General features: G+C 42.1%; 1 protein-coding gene across 1 annotated transcript; it reads left to right on the forward strand.

The window, feature by feature from the left end:
• Positions 1 to 19,130: 19,130 nt before the first annotated feature.
• LHFPL3 (LHFPL tetraspan subfamily member 3) lies at positions 19,131 to 20,013 on the forward strand. Its single transcript, XM_089917095.1, has one exon. The coding sequence runs from the start codon at positions 19,456 to 19,458 to the stop codon at positions 20,011 to 20,013; it is 558 nt and encodes a 185-aa protein (XP_089773221.1). The 5' UTR covers positions 19,131 to 19,455.
• The last annotated feature ends 1,316 nt before the right edge of the window (positions 20,014 to 21,329 follow it).

The following is a 21,329-nucleotide window of genomic DNA, read 5'->3' on the forward strand; positions in this document are numbered from 1 at the left end:
TAACTAAGAGTGCAAGTTCTGAGAGACAAGGCTTAGTTTAACTCCTGTTTTGGCTGTAGTTTGGTAAGTGAGATAAATAGAGGGTATAAGCATGTCACGTCTATGAGTATAAAAAAATAGGAGATCGGGCAACAGCTGGCAAAAAGCTCAAACCGATAACGATAATGTGAGGTGACAATCCCACAGCAAGAATTAGTCCAAAGTGTGCAGAAAAAGCTTGGTAAGGTCTAATGAGTAGAAGCAGAATTACAGTAAGGCTTAGAGTGTCCACTCATTCTCCTGTAGAAGGCTAAGAAAGGTCATAACCAGCCAACTAAGGTCACAGTCATTTGGTTGCAGAGCTTTTAAAAGTATAACAGAGTAGAATTTGGAGAACAAAGGGTGTGTCTTGATCTCAAAATAAAATCTTTACCATCAGCTAACAGCTATGGATTCGGGGTATAGACTTGAGCCAAGTTGATTGCCGTAAAAAAAAATTAAATTAAATTAAAAAATTGAAGTATAATGTACATACAGAAGCAAAGTATTCTGTGCACAATTTAATGAATTTTCACAAAGTGAGCACACTCATATACCCAGATTTAGAAATAGAACATTATCTACCTTAGGCCACTTCCCAGTCATTACTGCTTTCAGCAGTAACCATTTTCCTACCCCTGTCAATTAGATCTGCCTATCTTTTAACACTGTAAACAGAATCACACAATATATCCTTCCGTCTCTGGTTTCATTTCATCAACAATATTCTTGTGAGACTGTGATATTGTGATTTACAATAAGAAATATATATTTGGTCTTCAACCCATTCCTGATACACAGCTCCTAAAACTCTTGGAAATGCCTGGTAAGAGCCCAAAATGTGTCTTTTGTTATGTTAATGAGGTGACTTCTGGAAAGTTCTTTGGTAATCTAAGGATGGGGGCTGGTTGCCAGGGGAACCAACCATGTGATTAGAGGGTTGGAACTTTCAGTCCCACATCCCCAATCTCAAGGGAGAGGAGAGAGGCTGGAGGTTGACTCAGTCGCCAATGGCCAATGATTTAATCAATCAGGACTACAGAATGAAGCCTCCATAAACCCCCAAAAAGACAGGGCTCATAGAGTCTCTGGGTTGGTGAACACACGGAGCGTCTGGGAGAGAGCAATGCTCCTGGAGAAGGCAGGGCAACTCTGCACCCTTTCCCCATACCTTGCCCTGTGTATCTCTTCCATCTGGTTATTCCTGAGTTATATAGCCTTTTATAATAAGCCAGTGATCTTGCAAGTAAAATGTTTCTCTGAATTCTGTGAGCTGCTTTAGCAAACTAATCAGACTCAGAGAGGGGTTTGTTGGCCCTTCCAGTCTATAGCAGGTAGGTCAGAAGCACACATGACAATCTGGACTGGCAACTGGTATCTGAAGTTGGATACCAGGCAGTCTTGTAGGAGTGACCCCTTGGCCTGTGGGATCTGGTGCCATCTCATCAGACGCTATCTGCCGATAGTGTCAGAACTGAGGTAAACTGTAGTGTTTGAGAATTTCTTCTTGTTGTGTGGAACTGCCCCTCCCCCCACACACGTTGGAATTGGTGACCAGAACCTTTAGAGACTCACCCATGTTGTGTGCAGTTGTGGTTTGCTTATTCTCATTGTTATAGACTATTCCATTGTATGAATATTAAATAAAATTTTAAAAATCCATTTACTGTTGGTGGGCATTTGGGTTATTTCCATTTGGGGAGTTTTACAGAGTGGTGCAATAAACATTCTTGTACGTGTCTTTTGGTATACATTTATACAGAATCCCCTGCATTTCTGTTAGGGGACATACCTACGGGTGGAAATGCTGGATCACAGAGTATGCAAGTGTTTAGCTTCAGCAGATACTGGCAAACCAGTATCTTCACTTCAACAAAGTGGTTTTGCCAAATTGCACTCTTGCCAGCATAATATGAGACTTTCAGATGCTTTTCATCCTCACTAACACTTGGTATGTCTGTCTTTTTAATTTTAGCCTTACTGGGGGGTATGCGGTGGTATCTCACTATGGTTTTAATTTTTATTTTCATTTTTAAATTTTTATTTATTTAATTTATTTATTTTTGGCTGCACTGTGTCTTCGTGGCTACGTGTGGGCTTTTCCTAGTTGCGGCGAGCAGGGGCTACCCTTCGCTGCAGTGCACGGGCCTCTCATTGCGGCGGCCTCTCCCGCCAGGCGCGTGGGCTCAGTATTTGTGGCTCGCGGGCTCCAGAGTGCAGGCTCAGTAGCTGTGGCGCACGGGCCTAGCTGCTCTGCAGCATGTGGGATCTTCCCAGACCAGGGCTCGAACCTGCGTCCCCTGCATTGGCAGGCGGACTTTCAACCACTGCGCCACCGGGGAAGCCCTATTTTCATTTTTTTTTAAACATTACCTGTTTTTATTTATTTTTATTGAAGTATAGTTGACTTACAAAATTGTGTTAGTTTCAGGTGTACAACAAAGTCATTCAGTTATATATATACATTTTTTTCAGATTGTTTTCCATTATAGGTTATTACGAGATATTGAATATCACTCCCTGTGGTATACAGTAAATCCTTGTTGCTTATCTGTGTTACATAAAATGATTTGTATCTGTTAATTCCATACTCCTAATTCATCCTTCCCCTCCTCCCTTTCCCCTTTGGTAACCATAAGTTTGTTTTCTATGTCTGTGAGTCTGTTTCTGTTTTGTGTATATTCAGTAGATTCATCACACTGAGCAGGGTTGTTCTTCACCTGGTGAACTTGTAATAAAACTGCAACAAACCTGAAGACAACAGAAGTGGGAAGGGGAATGTTTTTTTTTTTTTTTTGTCCTACCTGGTTTCATGGAGATCTTTCTTGCAGCTTTGGTTGTATAAGAGATCTTCCACTACGTTTCCGCTGGTTTTCTGTGAGACTTGTTCCACATGTATGTTTGTGGGAGAGGTGAGCTCCATGTCCTTCTACTCCACCATCTTAATCCCTGACTCTGGAAGGGGAATGATTTGATATGGTGAGAAGTAGTCTTAAAAATTGTAAACTGACCCATTTCTTTCAAGATTGTTTCACACACACCATCTTTCCCTAAGGGTCATGCAGAGGTTGGCCATCTAGAATGAAACTGGAAGCAATGAGTCATGATACATACAATGCAAGCATTGGACTTACTGAGCACTTTTTATGGCCAAGCACCTGTTCAATGCTTCATGTGAATTATCTCTTTTAACCTCCCCAACAATCCTCCAGAATGGGTACCATTTTGTACCCATTGTACAGCTAAAGAAACTGAGCCTTAGAAAAAATAAGTGATTTGCCCACGGTGACATAATTAATAAATGGTAAGCTAGGATTCAAACCCAGGTAGCCAGACTCAGGATCTGGCACTCTTTATTCACAATATACTATGCTCTCTTTGCATCCTGTCAGTAGACGTTTAACGTTTGAGGGGAGACTGGAGCAGGGCTTTTCAAGGTGTACTCCAGAGAGAAATTAGTTATATGCCCACTATCACAAACATGATAACCTTATCAGCTTAATTAGCAGCCATGTTGCAGAGAATCCACGAAGTTCCTCAACTTGCATATATCTAGTAAGACACATGCCACAAACATGCAAAAGTAAAATCAAGACCCTAAACAATTCCAGACACTTTTGTTCAGAAGAGATGTCGCTGCAAATTCCTTTGATCAGTTATTTCTATTATCCTTGTAATAATCTTTTAGCTGTTTCTCTACTGATCACAAAATTATCATTGGCTTAAACCCTGTATCGCAAAAATTAGAACAAGACAATTTAGTAGATTTAAATAGCATAAGATAGGAAAGACTAAAGAAGAAAAAAGGAGTGGACAGAAATAAAGTATAGAGTTGGGATCTAGACTGGGTGAAAAGGCATAAATCCTTTATATTACTATGATTTCTCTGTGACTTTTTAAAATTTATTTTTTATTGAAGTATAGTTGAATTACAACGTTGTGTTCTTTGTGATTCTTTTGTGTGCTGTTTTGATGGTTACTTTGCTCTATTCCATTATTTAAATGGTTGATTGAAAAACACTTTATCAGTGACCAAATATTCATTCTGATTTAGCGATCTTTACAACCTAATCTGGATATCTTGTCACTTAAGTATGAATCTCTTTTGCTCTATGTTCCAATTATCTCTTGATGTGTAACAAACTACCCCAAAATTTCCTGTCTTAAATCAATAGCAATCGTTTATTCGGGGGCAGGGCTTTGCTGAGGTGGCTCATCACTGCTCCACATAGTACAAGCTGTGGTGGCTCAACTGGGGGCTGCAGGGTCCATTTTCAAGGTGGCTCCTACACTTGATGCAATATGGTGCTGGCTGTCAGCTGGGAGTTCAGACAGGGCTGTGGAATGGGGGGTCTCAGTTCTTCATCTTGGACTTTCTCGTGGCTTGGTGGCTGAGTTTCAAGTCTAAAAGTCAAAAGAACCAGGCAGCAGCTGTTGCCTTTTATGGCCTCAGAAGTCACATAGCTTCATTTCTGCTGTAATCACATGCCTTCCTGGACTCAAGAGGAGGGAACACAATTACCACCTCTCAACAGGAGGAACATTAAAGCCACACATTATGAAAAGCATGTGGGATGGGGAGATATTATTGTGGCCAGTTTTGGAAAGTGCAACCTGACACACTGTATGCCTTCATTCATTCATTCAATAAATATTTATTGATCACTGGATGAGGAGTTAAGTTGTCAGTGGTGAGGAAAAATATACATTTACTATCTGGTGAGAGAAGTAGGCATTATTCAAGCACCACATAAATAGATATATAATTATAAGTCTGATAAATAGTGCAAATAAGAGATCATGAGGGAGTATAACGAGGTCTAAGAGGTCGGTAAAGGCTTCTTTCTGGAAGAACAAATAAGAGTGAAACAAATAAGGTTGAGAAAGTTAAATTTCTCCAAGAGCATTCCATGCACAGAGAACAGCATGTGGAAAGGCCCTGTGGTAGAGGGACAGGAAATAGTAAGAACAAAGACATGAAGGCCTGTGTGGCTGAAGAAGTGAGTGAGAAGGACAGAGTCAAATAAATTGAGGCTGAAGAGGCTGGTAGAAGCATCCAGACCAGGCAGGAGCATGCTAAGACATTTTGCCTTTAGTCTCAGAGAAGTGAGAAGCCACTGAAGTGTTCTAAACAGAGGCAATGGCCTAATCAGATTTGCATTTCAAAAAGTACGCTGTCCTCAGTGTGAAGGATAAATGGGAGAGGGTGAAAGCAAGGAGAACAATGATGTGGCTGTTGCAGTAGTTCAGGCAAGAGGTGATTCATAACTTAGCCTGGTGGTAAAGAAGGAGAGAATTGAACAGATTCAAGAAATAGATAGGAGATCCTGCATTTATTTAGGTCTCTCCTGAACCACTGGACTCCGGTTCCTCTAGACTAACGGGGGTCAAATCTTTATAACCTTTGAATCCATACCACTTAGCCCAGCATCTGGAATTTAAGAGATAATTTAACACTGAGTATTTGTTGGATGAATGGATGATGGATGGACGGAGGGATGAATAAGAAAATGGGCACATCTCTCTTCAGTTCCAAGTTCCCTAGTTCTTTCCTGCCTTAGTGCCTTTACTGGTTTTGCTGCCTCTTCTTATAACATCTTCCCTACTTGTTCTCACTTCTCTCTATCCCCTCATCAATCCATCCCTCATCAAGGGAGCTTTCTTGGATCTAAGGCTAGTTAGAGGCTTCCCTTCTGTGCCTTCAGAATGCACCTCTATCCGATGTTGGAACTTACCACAATGCATTGCAATGCTCAATTTGTCTCTCTTTTACCTGATAGTGTGTGCCTCCTCAGTCAGGGACTGTAACTCGCTTACATCCATAACTCCAACAATTAGCACACTGTACAAACTACAGGAGGCACTAATTAGTATTTGTTTATGTCAATGAAGGAAGGGAATGCATCCGATGTGTATAAGACCCCCAAATGCAAAGGTATCAGAGCTGACATTCTGTGGGGGAAGATTAGGAGTACAACTAGTCTTCTTCCCCAGGGGGTTGCCATTGCCTCTGCCAATGGAAGAGACCAGAAGTTTGCTGGTGAGCTGTCTTATTTATTTATTTTTTTAAGAATTCATTCTTTTTTTTTTTTGATCTTCACTTTTTATTTTTAATTTTTTTTGGCCATGCTGCACAGCTAGCGGGATCTTAGTTCCCTGACCAGGGATGGAACCTGCGCTCTCAGCAGTGAAAGCCTGGAGTCCTAATTACTTTACCGCCAGGGAATTCCCCAGTGAGCTGTCTTTGTTCCCTGCACTCCCTCCCCAGTGTCCAGCTACCCCTCCACCCCTGGCCAAGAATCTGCTTCAGCATTTGAAGAAATACTCAACTGAGATTTTAGAATTCTCCATAATAAAACACAGTAGGAATGAATCAAGCCTGAAAAATTGTTAAAAGCAGGGGTTTTCAATGAAAAAATGTATTAAGTAGAATACCCCTCCCAACAGAATAATTAGTTGGAGCACTATTTCATGCTTTTAGTGAGGAGACTAATGAAATATAAATGCTCATGAAACTGCAGAATACTGTCAGGTGAAATGTGTAATGATTTAGGCCAGTGTTTCTTTTTAAAATATTTTATTTATTTATTTGGCTGCACCAGACCTTAGTTGCGGCATGCAGGATCTTTAGTTGTGGCATGTGGGACCTAGTTCCTTGACTAGGGATTGAACCTGGGCCCCCTGCATTGGGAGCATGGAGTCTTAGCCACTGGGCCACCAGGGAAGTCCCTAGGCCAGTGCTTCTTAAACTGAGATCCACACAACACATTCTTCAGCATTTTTGAGTTCTGTAGGAGAATTTTTAATTTTAGTTTTTAATTAGATGATAATTTAAAAGTTAATACAAGCATATTTCAAATTATCTGATACACTTATTGTCTGTTGAGGAGATAGGCTGAAAGACTGCACTGATGAACAGTTTTAGATCATAGGAGGGCTCCGTATTTATGATTGCATTTATGCTGAGAGATCCACCAAAGGGTTTAGTTTTAAATGTGTTGGGAAGAATGTCCAGTCCTACTACACATCCTGATGTCAAGAAGATAACATTTATCCCACAACTACTATTACACAACTCTTATTAGTTTCAAATACAGGAAAAAAAATTCACTCTTCTTTTTTACAGTGATAATTTGCAATTGAAAATCATTTTCATAGAATAAAATGTTGATTTCTTATTTAGTGACTATGATACTGTCATTTGAAAATGGTACATAAAAGACCTGTACTCAGAAAACTATGACACTAATGAAAGAAATCACAGATGACACAAACAGATGGAGAGATATACCACGTTCTTGGATTGGAAAAATCAATATTGTGAAAATGACTATACTACCCAAAGCAATCTACAGATTCAATGCAATCCCTATCAAACTACCAATGACATTTTTCACAGAACTAGAACAAAAAATCTTAAAATTTGTGTGGAGACACAAAAGACCCCAAATAGCCAAAGCAGTCTTGAGGGAAAAAAACGGAGCTGGAGGAATCAGACTCCCCAACTTCAGACTATACTACAAAGCTACAGTAATCAAGACAATATGGTACTGGCACAAAACCAGAAATATAGATCAATGGAACAGTATAGAAAGCCCAGAGATAAACCTACACACTTATTGTCAACTAATCTGTGACAAAAGAGGCAAAGATATACAATGGAGAAAAGCCAGTCTCTTCAATATGTGGTGCTGGGAAAACTGGACAGCTACATGTAAAAGAATGAAATTAGAATACTCCCTAACACCGTACACAAAAATAAACTCAAAATGGATTAAAGACCTAAATGTAAGACTGGACACTATAAAACTCTTAGAGGAAAACATAGGAAGAACACTCTTTGACATAAGTCACAGCAAGATCTTTTTTGATCCACCTCCTAGGGTAATGGAAATAAAACCAAAAATAATAAAATGGGACCTAATGAAACTTAAAAGCTTTTGCACGGCAAAGGAGACTATAAACAAAGTGAAAAGGCAACCCTCAGAATGAGAGAAAATATTTGCAAATGAATCAATGGACAAAGCACTAATCTCCAAAATATATAAACAGCTCGTGCAGCTCAATATTAAAAAACAAACAACCCAATCCAGAAATGGGCAGAAGACCTAAACAGACAACTCTCCAAAGAAGACATATAGATGGCCAAGAGGCACATGAAAAGCTGCTCAACATCACTAATTATTAGAGAAAGGAAAATCAAAACTACAATGAGGTATCACCTAACACCAGTCAGGATGGCCGTCATCAAAAAATCTACAAACAACAAATGCTGGAGAGGGTGTGGAGAAAAGGGAACCTTCTTGCACTGTTGGTGGGAATGTAAATTGATACAGCCACTATGGAGAACAGTATGGAGGTTCCTTAAGACACTAAAACTAGAACTACCATATGACCCAGCAATCCCACTACTGGTCATATACTCAGAGAAAACCATAATTCAGAAAGATACATGCACCCCAATGTTCATTTCAGCACTATTTACAGTAGCCAGGACGTGGAAGCAACCTAAATGCCCATCGAAAGACAAATGGATAAAGAAGATGTAGTACATATATACAATTGAATATTACTCAGCCACAAAAAGGAACAAAATTGGGTCATTTGTAGAAACGTGGATGGACCTAGAGACTGTCATACAGAGTGAAGTAAGTCAGAAAGAGAAAAACAAATATCGTATATTAACGCATATATGTGAAATCTAGAAAAATGGTACAGATGAACAAGTTTGCAAGGCAGAAATAGAGACACAGATGTAGAGAACAAACATATGGACACCAAGGGGGGAAAGTGGGAGGGGGTGGTGGTGGGATGAACTGGGAGATTGTGATTGACATATATACACTAATATGTATACAATAGACAACTAATAAGAACCTGCTGTATAAAAAATAAATAAATAAAATAAAATTTAAAAATTAAAAAAAGAAGTAAATGATACAGTACACCAGAGTAATATTTTGAAGTAATAATACATAATAGAGTGGTCTTTATGTGTAAAGTCACTCATTTATTCTTCTGATATCTGCAATATGCCGTGTACTACCGTTCTATGCTTTGGGGACACAGCAGTGAATCAGAAAAAGTTCCCGGTCCTGTGGAGCTTACATTCTAGTGAATGATGTCTAAGCACCAAGTAAAGCCAAAGCACATTATGGTCCAACTGTGCAAGGGAGAGTTTTGCAGTAGTTTGGAGGGAGAAAATTGGTGAGATAATTGAGCTGCCATAGGGCACATTGTAGTCCAGGCATTGCAGCCTCTAAAAAACCCGTGCCAGATCAACCATGGCCAAATTTATAGTGAGAGAGGACTTCTTGAGTTGATCGTGTCTTTATGCCTATCAACTTGTATTAGTATAGGTGAATAAATAATATTTAAGAAGAAGATTTTCATTAGGTGGTATCTTTAATTTTCTCAGTTGTGTCCTAGAAATGTTAATTTGAATTTTATTAGTTTGGTGATTTGACTATATTTAATTTGTAGATGACTTTTGGATTGATAATTGTATGAGTAGGTTTCAAAAGAAGTATAAGAATAGGGACTTAATTAAACTTAATTTGGTAAACAGTTCTATTGAAGTATAATTTACATGCCATAAAATTCAAGCATTGTAAATGTGCAGTTCCAGGATTTTTTTTAGTAAATTTCTACAGTTGTGCAACCATCATCATAATCCAGTTTTAGAACATTTAAATTTCCCCCCAAAGTTTTCTTGTGCCCATTTGAATCAATCCCTGCTCCCACCTCCAGCTGCAGGCTATCACTAATCTACTCGCTCTAGGTATTTTCCTTTTCTGGAAATTTCCTATAAATGGAATCTTTTGCACCTGGCTTCTTTATCTTAGCGTAATGCTTTTAAGCTTCATCCATCTTGAAGCATGTATCAGTAGTTTTTTCATGTCTGTGGTTGAATAAATTATGTTGTACAGGTAAAAACACATTTTGTTTATCCATTACCAGTTCACAGATGTTTAGATTGTTTTCTAGCCAGTCTGACAATCTCTGTATTTTTATTGGAGAGTTTGGTCCATTCACTTTGTTTTTTAAGTTTAAAATATGTATATCTTTACATAGAATATTTAGAATTAAACTTGTTATTTTGAGATAATTGTAGATTCACATGCAATTATAAGAAATAATACAGAGATATTCTTGTGTACCCTTCACGCAGTTTTCCTCCAGTTGGTAACATTTTGCAGAACTATAGCACTACAGCACAACTAGAATATTGACATTGATACAGTCAAGATACAAAACATTACCATCAATACAAGGATCCCCTCCCAATTACCTTTTTATAGCCACACCCACTTCCCTCAGATACCCACTCCTTCCTTAACACCTAACAGCTGTTAATCTGTTCTCCACTTCTATAATTTTTTTTTATTTTAACAATGTTATATAAATAGAAGCACAAAGTATGAAATCTTCTGGGAATTCCCTGGCCGTCCAGTGGTTATGACTCCACCCTCCCACTGCCAAGGGCCTGGGTTTGATTCCCTGGTCTGGGAACTAAGATCCCACAAACAGTGCTGTGTGGCCCCCAAAAAAGTATATACAGTAATCTTCTGGGATAGGCTTTTCTTCACTCAGCATAATTCATTCAAGCTACTCCATGTATCAGTAGTTTGCTTCTTTTTTGAAATTGCTGAGTGATATTCAGTTTGTTTGGTTTTTTTTTCTCTTTTTGGCTGCATTGGGTCTTCCTTGCTGTATGCGGGCTTTCTTTAGTTGCGGCAAGTGGGGGCTACTCCTCATTGCAGTGCATGGGCTTCTCATTGCAGTGGATTCTCTTGTTGCGGAGCAAGGGCTCTAGGTGTGCGGGCTTCAGTAGTCGTGGCTCACGGGCTCTAGAGCGCAGGCTCAGTAGTTGTGGCGCATGGGCTTAGTTGCTCCGCAGCATGTGGGATCTTCCTGGACCAGGGATCAAACCCGTGTCCCCTGTGTTGGCAGGCAGATTCTTAATAACCAGGGAAGTCCCAATATTCAGTTTTGAATGACAGCTTCCCTGGATATAGACTTCTTGATTCACAGTTATTTTTTCTGTCAGCATATTGAATATGTCATCCCAATGCCACTGGCCTCCATTGTTTCTGATGAGAAATTAGCCATAGATTGTATTGTTCCAGTGTTCCTATGAAGTGTTTTTCTCTTGCTGTTTTCAATCTTTCCTCCTTTTCAGCTTCAGCAGTTTAACTATGATATGCCTAGATATGGATCTCTTTGTGTTTATCCAAATTGGGATTTATTGACCTTCTTGGATATGTAATGTTTTTCTTCAAATGTGGACAGTTTTCTGCCATTATTTCTTCAGATAAACTTTTTGCCCCTATACGGGACTCTCATTACACATCTTTGGTACACTTGATATTGTCTCACAGATCTCCGAAGCTCTGCTTATTTTTCTTTAATCTTTTTGTTTTGTTTTCCTCTATCTTCTTCAGATTGGATACTTTCTCTTGGTTTATCTTCAAATTCGCTGTTGCTTTCTGCTGCTGAACCTATCTAATGAATTTGTCATTTCGGTTATTGAATTTTTCAACTGTAGAATCACCATTTGGTTCTTTTTTGTGGTTTCTATTTCTCTATTGAAATTTTCTATTTGTTATGTAATAGTTATTATACTTTTAGGTAAGTCTTAAACATGGTTTCCTTTCATTTTTTAAAACATATTTTTTAAATTTATTTTTTTACTGATCTGTAGTTGATTTACAATATTGTATTAGTTTCAGGTGTACCGCAAAGTGATTCATATATATATATATATTTCAGATTATTTTCTATTATAGGTTAGTATACGATTTTGAATATGGTTCCCTGTGGTACACAATATATCTTTGTTGCTTATTTACTTTATGTATAGCAGTTCATTCTTTTGTATGGCTGAGTAATATTCCATTGCATATATATACATCTTCTTAAGCCAATCATCTGTTGATGTATGTTCAGGTTGCTTCCATGTATTGGCTATTGTAAATAGTGCTAGCTATGAACATTGGGGTGCATGTATCTTTTTCAATTACAGTTTTCATCTTTTCCGGATATATACCCAAGAGAGAGATTGCAGGGTCATATAGTAACTCTATTTTTAGTTTTTTAAGGAACCTCCATACTGTTCTCCACAGTGGCTGCACCAATTTATATTCCCATCAACAGAGCAGGAGGGGTATCTTTTCTACACACCCTCTCCAGTAGACTTTTTGATGAAAGCCATTCTGACCAGTGTGATACCTCATTGTGGTTTTGACTTACATCTCTCTAACAATTAGTGATGTTAAGCATCTTTTCATGGGCCTGTTGGCCATCTATATGTCTTCTTCAGAGAAATATCTATTTAGGTCTTCTGCCCATTTTTTGATTAGGTTTTTTTTTTTTTTTGATATTGAGTTGTATGAGCTGTCTGTATATTTTGTATATTAACCTCTTGTTGGTGTATGGTTAAAACATTTAAAATAGCTGTTCGAAGTTTTTGTGTGCTAAAACCAATATTTGGGCCCACTGGGGACTTCCCTGGTGGCGCAGTGGTTAAGAATCCGCCTGCCAATGCAGGGGACACGGGTTCAATTCCTGGTCCAGGAAGATCCCACATGCCCTGGAGCAACTAAGCCACAACTACTGAGCCCGCGTACTGCAATTACTGAAGTCTGCGTGCCTAGAGCCTGTGCTATGCAACAAGAGAAGCCACTGCAATGAGAAGCCCACGCACAGCAATGAAGAGTAGCCCCTGCTCGCTGCAACTAGAGAAAGCCTGCACGCAGCAACGAAGACCCAACACAGCCAAAAATAATAAATAAATTAAAAAAATATATATATATATAAAATAAATAAAACACTATTGTGTCAAAAAACAAACAACATCTGGGCCCACTCAAAGTCACTTTCTACTGACCGATTTTTCTCCTTAGTGAGGGTTAGACTTTACTATTTCTTTGCATGTCTCTTTCTTGTTGCTGTTGTTGAAAACTGAGCCTTTTAAATAATAAATTATAGCAACTCTCGATTCTCATTTCTCCCTCCTGAGGCATTTTTTTTCAGTAATTTGCTAGGACTTAGCTTGCAGATTCTGTTTCCCTCATGGTGTGTGGCTGCTAATATCTCTGCTCAGTTTTTATTATTATTGTATTTATTTTTTAGCCTGCCTTCCTAGAGTTTTCCCTTAAGTGTGCATAGCTTTGTGGTCAGGAAATGATTTGGGTAGAGACTGTGCTCAAATACATCAAACCTGTAAGGCTTCAATCCTCTGACAATGGATTCCTCCAGCATTTCTCAAGTCTTCCTCAGCTTTTACTTTCCATCAAATCCTTTTTTGTCTCCTCTGAATGTGCATGTCATTCCTTGGCCGGAGGTGTGTGGAGAGCTTATCTAGCTTTTCTATGGCTCTCTCATTTCCAGGGTATCCCTATTGGGCCTAGGTTCAATCCCTGGTCAGTAGATCTGTCCACGGTGGGAAGGTCATTCTTCCTCCCAGAAGTCCCTGATCGGGTAGAGTCAGGATGAAGGGCTTTCACAAGGCCCAACTGTCTTGCCTTAATCATAGTCACTCCTTGAGTGGGAGTCCTGCAAGCCTCAAAAAAAAGACCGGTGAGTGGGGTGAAGTACTTATTCAAAATGAAATAGTCTACAGCCTTAAAACAAAAATCATATATGCATATAGCCTTCCCAGGAAGTCGAACTGTTTGAAAAGTAAGTTGGTATTAAAGTTTTATCAGAGGATGGATGTGATGGATTTGATTAAAGTTCTTAATTTTTCACACATTTGTTTCCTGGTAAGACGATTATATGCCCCCAGCACTTTCACTTTTGGCTTTTTCTTATGACATGCTTTGGCCAATGGAATATGAGATGACATGCTGCATGCTATATTTGAACAGAAGTTTTTAGATACAGTTTTACAATTTGCCTTAGCCTCTTACACTTCTGTCCTTATGCCAAAAACATGCCCCAGATAGGAGCTGCTCCTTCAACTTGGACTTCAGAATGAGAATACAAGCAGACCTTCAGTCAGGTTTACTGCCTGGACCTTGGTTAGCCAACCAACAACCATTGTGTGATGTGGGTTAAAAGAAAATACTTGTGTTTATAAGCAACTGAGAGTTTGGTTTGCTTCTCTAGGAAAAGCTGACTAAAATCGGCATGAAAATGTGCCCCTTCGATAAAAGTACTGAATTATCAAGATTAATATTTTTGTGTCACTATAGTAGTAAAAGAAAGCATCTGGGTGGGTTTTCTTCACATTTAGAGGGGTGTTTGGGACTATAAGACTTAAAATATACAGTATGTGGCTTGGGGGAGAGTCTCACCAAGGCCGAACCTGAGATTTGAGAGACTCAAGTGATTGCCTAGTAGGAGAGACAAGTTTTGTGGATAAAGATGCCTTTAGCAGGGAATTCAAGTAGCAGTTTCAAATATGAGCCCAATACTAAAAATACAAGTGTAGATGTTCCAAATGAAAATGTTGATTTTCAGTCAAGGTGCATCTTGAATGGGAAACTCCGTGAAGCAGGTTCAGAATGAATGGCAGATAGAATTCATTTTTTTTGAAGATCAGGAAGACCAATCAGCACTAACTTGAAAGAGAACAGAACCTACACACTGAACTTAAAACTTTAATATAATAGCACTCCATGACGGGCTTAAAAAAATCATCCCTCAAGTGATGGTCACGTTTTCATAGTATTTTACTCAATAGAGGTTACTACTTACCTTCAGACAGAATTGTTCTGAAATCCTCAAGGGCTTAAAAGGGTTAACAGAGAGATAGCTCTTCTAACATAGGCTGCTGGAGGTGTTCAGCCTTATAAGAAAATAACCTATGGTTTTAGCTGGTTCTGGAAATATGAAAAGAACTTATAAAAGGGATAACTCTTACACAGAATCCAATTCAAACTAGAGGAAAAAGGTCAGGAAAGAGAATGACTGATATTTCTATTTCCCACTTTTCTCTGTATGTGGAGTTCCACATCTCATTGCAAAGTGGTATAAACCAAGGTGCAGTGAAATCAGAGCCTTGTGATCATTTGATCTTGATTTGTATGGGGCATTGAAACACTCCATCCATCTGATTGCCAATGCTAACGTAGTGACTAAGAAATGCTTCATGATTTCTGTAAAGCTCTTTAAAAAAAAAAAAAAGGATTGGGGGAGGGGCAGAGGGAAACCCTTGGTGAGTGAAGAGAGCTTGATTTTTAGAATCTTTATATTCTGGAGTGGGATCTAATATTGGCCCTAATCATTGATTAAGTAACAGATTTTAGAAATCACCTTTTTCTCCATTTTCCAAGGTCATAGCAATGACTCACCTGAATACTAAGTACCCACTGCCTGAAAAATTATAACAATCCTCAGAAAGGATTCTCAATTTTAAATAAAATGTTTGCATCATCAGAGTCTGATATCTCTTGTTAGGTCTCACGTCATTTTTTTTTCAAGTACTGCGTTTTATCGTTTTTTTTTTGCAAAGTCATCCTGGAATAGTCTTTGTAGAACAGAATAGAATTTTACTGCAGAAAGGGACCTTAGAATTCCTCTGATGTCCCTCCCCTCTTCATCACCATAATTCTAGAAATGAGGAAGGGACCCCCAAGAGTCTTGGTTTCTCATGATTAGGTGAAGACGGTGCTGGGTTTGGATCCCAAGTCCCTTGCCCTCCAAAACATTTATACTCTCCCAAGCCGTCACAGATTAGTTTGGGATCAAAACATTTAGTCCTTTTACTCACCAGGAATCTTTTGAGTAGTGTTACACAGTCCAACTATTCTTCTTCTGTTTTCTCTTTTATAGCCCTAACATTAAAACACAGTTTGGGGTAAAACTGGGTCTCACTACTGACCCTAATGCCACTGACTTCTACTAGTTATTTAGCACATATGAATCATGTTATAGTTTCAAAATACTTTTCTATCAATAGTAACTTCTTAGCATGAACCAGGCTAGATTTATTATTTCCTCTTCCCCCAAACAGCTGTCCTGGTCACATCACATTTGATGAATGTAATTAGTTGCCCAGATGCTTAGCTGTCTGAGCTCCTAAAATCTGCATGGTGCCAGACTAAAGCTTTAGATTAAGGATAGGGACAGTCTTATCGCTGGGGTTTCTGGTTGCCAAGGGCAAGGTTGGAGATGGGCAACGGGGAATTTGGGAAGAAATAGAAGGACAATCTGCATTCATCGATGGCAACTGAAGAGTTTACATGTATTCCAGTTCTTTCCTGATTCCAAGAGTCTTGGGAGATCCTGCTTCACCCTGGAAATCTTTTGTAGTGCAGGGAAGGATAAAAGTGGGCAGAAAGGCCATTGGAAGGGTTCAGTACACCCTTGACTGACCCCTCACCTCAAGGAGCAACAACTCTGATTCTCACGGGGAAGGGGTCACTTTAGGTCAGCAATACACCAACACTGGTCTGTTCCTAGTTGCTGTTGATAAGAGGGGACACCTTGAGTGTGTCCCTTGGCATAGTGATACTGAGCATGAACCCAGAGGCAATTCCAAAACTGAAATAAGAATAAGGCTCTCCTTGGGCACGACTCAAATAGAAAAGCTCTTTGAATCACGACATTTGAATCTGAGTCACTTGCCAGTCTTTTTCTTGGTCCTGTAAAGTCAATTTAAGCACTGAGATCTAAACCAGGCTTTTTGATTCTCAGCCTTTCCCCTCTCAGCAACCTTGCATCTCAACCACCCTAGGGGAACAGTAAAATCTCTTTTAGGCACTGGTTTTAAAGAAGGACCACTTTTTTTTTTTTTGGCGGTACGCGGGCCTCTCACTGCTGTGGCCTCTCCGGTTGCGGAGCAACAGGCTCCGGACACGCAGGCTCAGCGTCCATGGCTCACGGGCCTAGCCGCTCCGCGGCATCTTCCCGGACTGGGGCACGAACTCGTATCCCCTGCATCGGCAGGCGGACTCTCAACCACTGCGCCACCAGGGAAGCCCAGAAAGATCACTTTATACAAGCAGGTTTGGGGAGATTTGAGGGCTTGGAAGAGTCACTAGAAATTACTGTCAGTTCTTGCTGTAAAGCTATCTCTGCCCCTGGGACACATGGCCTGCCAGATGGCCCCATAAATCCAATTACCCTCACCTTTCCTCTTCCTCCTTCCCTGTTAAAACACTTCTGATTTTCTGATTTAACAGCAATTTCAGGGGAGTTAAAACAGATGCAACCTAACAGAAGTCCTGACCCTCCATTGCCACCAGTGCACTGACGGGGCATCATCACGAATTACATTTTTAGAGACTTGCAAGTGTTATATTGGGCTGGCTCATATTTAGGTCATCTTCCCTCCCCATCCCCCTCCCCAATCCCTCTGATTTTTAAAAGACCTTCTGAGAGTCTACAACCAGATTTATAAGAAGTTCTTAGTCATCGCCTAAACTTTCAGGTCTCATGCTACTGTTTAACGCTGTCCTCTTGACTTCCAAAGTCCTGCCTCGTGGACCTTGAACTTCACGCCTGTAGGAAAAACTGAATGTAAGATTCCAACACTCACCCTTTTAAATTCTTTCCCAGTTTCAATCCCTTCCTTAGCTTCTGCATCCCACATCCCTATTTCCACTATGTCCCCCCTCTCCCCATACAATCGTAAATCTTCAGGTTATTAGATGAGGGGCATGGTTGGTCTTCACCACTTAGGGTGTGACCCCTTTTCCATATAATAGCCACTTATGTAGCCAAATGCCTTTTGGAGCTTTCCTTCCTTGGTCCCCAGTAGCCACCCCTCCAAACCGAACCATTCTGAGTGTTCTTACCTCTTCCTGCTAACTTCATGTTCTACCTGGTATCTCACGTTTCTCACTGTCCTATTAAGAAGCTGGGCAGGTTGGGCATAATGGCAAGACAATGTCAAGGAGCTTACGTATGTTTCTGCGTTATAATAAGGTGTGTGATTAAGTGTAGATTTAAGGGTCAAATTCTAACTGAACTCTCTCCCTTCTGCTCAGAGAATTCAGCAGTCATATGGTTCAAAATGGCTTGTTACCAAAATCTGATGCTGCCATTGAACATTCCGGTTTCCCTGCTTTGAGCAGGGGTTACACGTTTTATATCAGAGTCAGAAGGAACCGAAAAAATAACAAATAGAAACAAAGAAAGGGAGTTTGAAAGGCAGGGACTGTTAAAAGAGCAACAGAAAGACTGCAAAGTGAAAACATTAAGCTAAGGAACCAGCACAAAGTGCAGGCGTGTATAACAGCAATGCCACATGAAAATGTAAGGGGTTATATACGGATAATTTAGAGGAAATTACTCTGAAAAGAACTTTCTGGTTAGTTGGACAAGGAACAAAAACAACTACCTGCTGTCGTCGTAGTATCCTTAGCACCCAGCCCAGTGCTGCCAATGAATATTTGTATAAGAATTAGAACACTGGCCAAAATACCAGATGTTTTCAGAAAAACTATACATTTCAGTGACACAGCCACTTCTATGCCCCACAGGCCCCATCTATGGCAGGATTTGTGGGGAAAATGACCTGACTTAAAGGAAAGTATAGGGCATCAATAGGCTACAGTTCATCTGGCTGCATGGGGGGCGGGGCGGTGGGACGCGAAGAGGAAATAAGCTCTGCTGAGCTGGTATGAGACCACCCTTGAGGTGTGCCTTTTACGTTATTGTCTGCCAGTTTCCTGGCCAACTTCTGTCTCCACCTCGTCGACCCGAGGCCACCGAGGAGTTAGCCGGGGACGGTGTTCTGTGGTTGTCACTGGGAGCCTCTTGGGGCACCACGCCTCTATTTCCTTGGCGTCTCTCGCCTTCACCTGCCGCGCTGCCCCTCGCGCGTCTGCAAAGATGCAGAGGTCGAAGCACGTTGCCGTGCGGTGCTTGAAACGCTCTCAGAACGAGCCTCCGGCGCCCGGCCACTAACACCAAACGGGATCCTGGGATCGCCTCTAGGATCCCTGTGGGTGCTCCCGCCCCCTCCTGAGGTCCCCCCTCCCCAACTCTAGGCTTACGTCCCCGGGCCACGCCCGCCACTTGAGGGTCGTCCCAGGGTCGCTGAGGTCCTCCGCGCCGCTGGGCTCGCGGCGTGAAGGGAGGCGGAAGGCGGGAACCGAGGGGGGGCGCCCGAGCTCGCGCGCCACGCCGCCCAGCGCGGGATTTGCCGCCTTCAGCTGCAGCAGCTGCAGCGGCGGCGGCGGCGGGAAGAGGGGCGGAGGGCGGTGAGGAGGGCTGCAGCCCGGACCAGGAGGGAGGGAAGGGGGGCCGGGAGGCTGTGCCAGGCGAGCCGGAGGGGTGCTCGGCGCTCCCCCGCCCTCCTTCCGGGAGCGAGGATGCAGACTCTGGAACTTGCGCTGCTGGGCTGAGGCGGAGGCAGGGGAGTTGCAGCGCGCGCGGCTCGGTGAGTGTGTCTCCTGAGCGCGGAGAGGCGGGGGGAGGCGGAGGACGAGGAGGAGGCGGAGGAGGAGGAGGAGGAGGAGGAGGAGGAGGAGGAGGGGGAGAATGCCCGGAGCCGCCGCCGCTGCCGCCGCCGCCGCCGCGATGCTCCCGGCTCAAGAGGCTGCCAAGCTGTACCACACCAACTATGTGCGGAACTCGCGGGCCATCGGCGTGCTGTGGGCCATCTTCACCATCTGCTTTGCCATCGTCAACGTGGTGTGCTTCATCCAGCCCTACTGGATCGGCGACGGCGTGGACACCCCGCAAGCCGGCTATTTCGGGCTCTTCCACTACTGCATCGGCAACGGCTTCTCTCGGGAGCTGACCTGCAGGGGCAGCTTCACGGACTTCTCCACGCTGCCGTCAGGAGCCTTCAAAGCCGCCTCCTTCTTTATCGGCCTCTCCATGATGCTCATCATCGCCTGCATCATTTGCTTTACCCTCTTCTTCTTCTGCAACACGGCTACGGTGTACAAGATCTGTGCCTGGATGCAGCTCACCTCCGGTGAGTGCGCGCTCACCTCCGCGGAGGCGGGGGGACCCGGGGCGCTCGAGCCGGGGAGGGGCGGGAGTGGGAGGGACTGGGGGGCCGTGCGCTCCGCTGGGGGCCGAGCAACTTGAATCCGCTCTGGCGGGAGCCCTTGGAGGCCGGAATCCCCGGAGTTCCCCAGCCTCGACACCAGCGCCTCGTCCCGGGGCTTTCGAGAACCTCCAAAGTGTGGGGCACGCCACCCAGAGGGACGCGATGGAGGCAGGGCGGTTGCTGGGCCGAGTCCCCTACGAACTAGAGATGGGGAGAAGAAGCGGGGGCTCAGGGCGCGAGCTGAGGGACTAAGCAGGAGCTGGCAGCGAGGCGAAAAGCGGATTTGGAGTGATTGTAGTGCAGGGAGGGTCAGCCTGCTCTGTGGCTCTCTGGGACGGTTTCAGTCACCGCTTCTTGAGGGTGGTTGAGAGCTGGAGTGAAGTTGCTTGTCCCGGGAAGTTATAAAATTTTTATCGTCCATCTGGAGGTGAAAAAATTCGAATTCCGTTTTGGGTTTTACCCTTTTAAGAAAAAATGTAGCTAAGAATGTTCCTTCGCAATTCCCCAATGTTACGTCTTCAGTTTGCTTCCTTGTCAGAGCAAAGGTCCTTCCATTTCATCTTTAAACAGAGAAATCTTGAGGGAATCAAGATTTCTCAAGATCTCAGTTTTGGGGAAGTGGCTTTAGGAAGATGGGCAGAGAGGAAAGCTTGTTTCATTGGTGTTTCTGATCACTCTTTGCCTGTGGATAGATGGTTGCTAGCTGGAGAATATGAGAGTACTTTTGCTGAGCATCAAAGTTACTTTTAACCCAGAAAGGATGGGGGTGCATTTCCTGGTGGCTTTGGAGAATCCTGAAACAAAACTGACTCCTTTCCCTACCTCCCGTGATCCGGATTCCCTTTCTGCTAGTCACCTTGGGTGCCCTGCCTTCTAAAGGTAGACTCCATCCTCCAACACTTGACACCCTCCTGTTTTTGTTTTGATTTTATGGATGGTCTGGTTGTGAAGGGATATAGGATGTCTCAGGCAACCACATTCTCATGTGTATTTTGTTTTATTTTATAGTTCTCTTTCTTAAAGGTGTTACCTTCAAGATTTTGTAGTTTTTCCTATGCTTGGGAAGGTTTTCTGGGGAGTAGGGCTTTGATCCCAGAGTTTACCAGAATGTTACAGGACGATTAAGTCCTGAAGGGGGCCGGACAAGAGCATTAAGTTCATGGTCTTATACTGCTAGTTTACTATAGGAGAAGCTTGTGGGAGAATGAACTTGTTTGGAAGTATTTGCTTTGTATTAAGTATGCCTCAGCTGGTTTTGATTTGCCATATACCGTGAACATGTGCACATGAGAGGCAAGAAATGTACACCAGTAGAGAACACACTCCCCAGAAAATATACCATTATTCTTCTGAA

Source organism: Delphinapterus leucas, chromosome 9 (genome assembly GCF_059928025.1).
Source record: "Delphinapterus leucas isolate spDelLeu-1000000601 "Yukka" chromosome 9, BTC_Dleu_Yukka2, whole genome shotgun sequence".
NCBI classification, from domain to species: Eukaryota; Metazoa; Chordata; class Mammalia; order Artiodactyla; family Monodontidae; genus Delphinapterus; species Delphinapterus leucas.

Coding starts and splice junctions, on each gene's coding strand:
- LHFPL3 (XM_089917095.1), top strand. CDS start 19,456: ATGCCCGGAGCCGCCGCCGCTGCCGCCGCCGCCGCCGCGATGCTCCCG.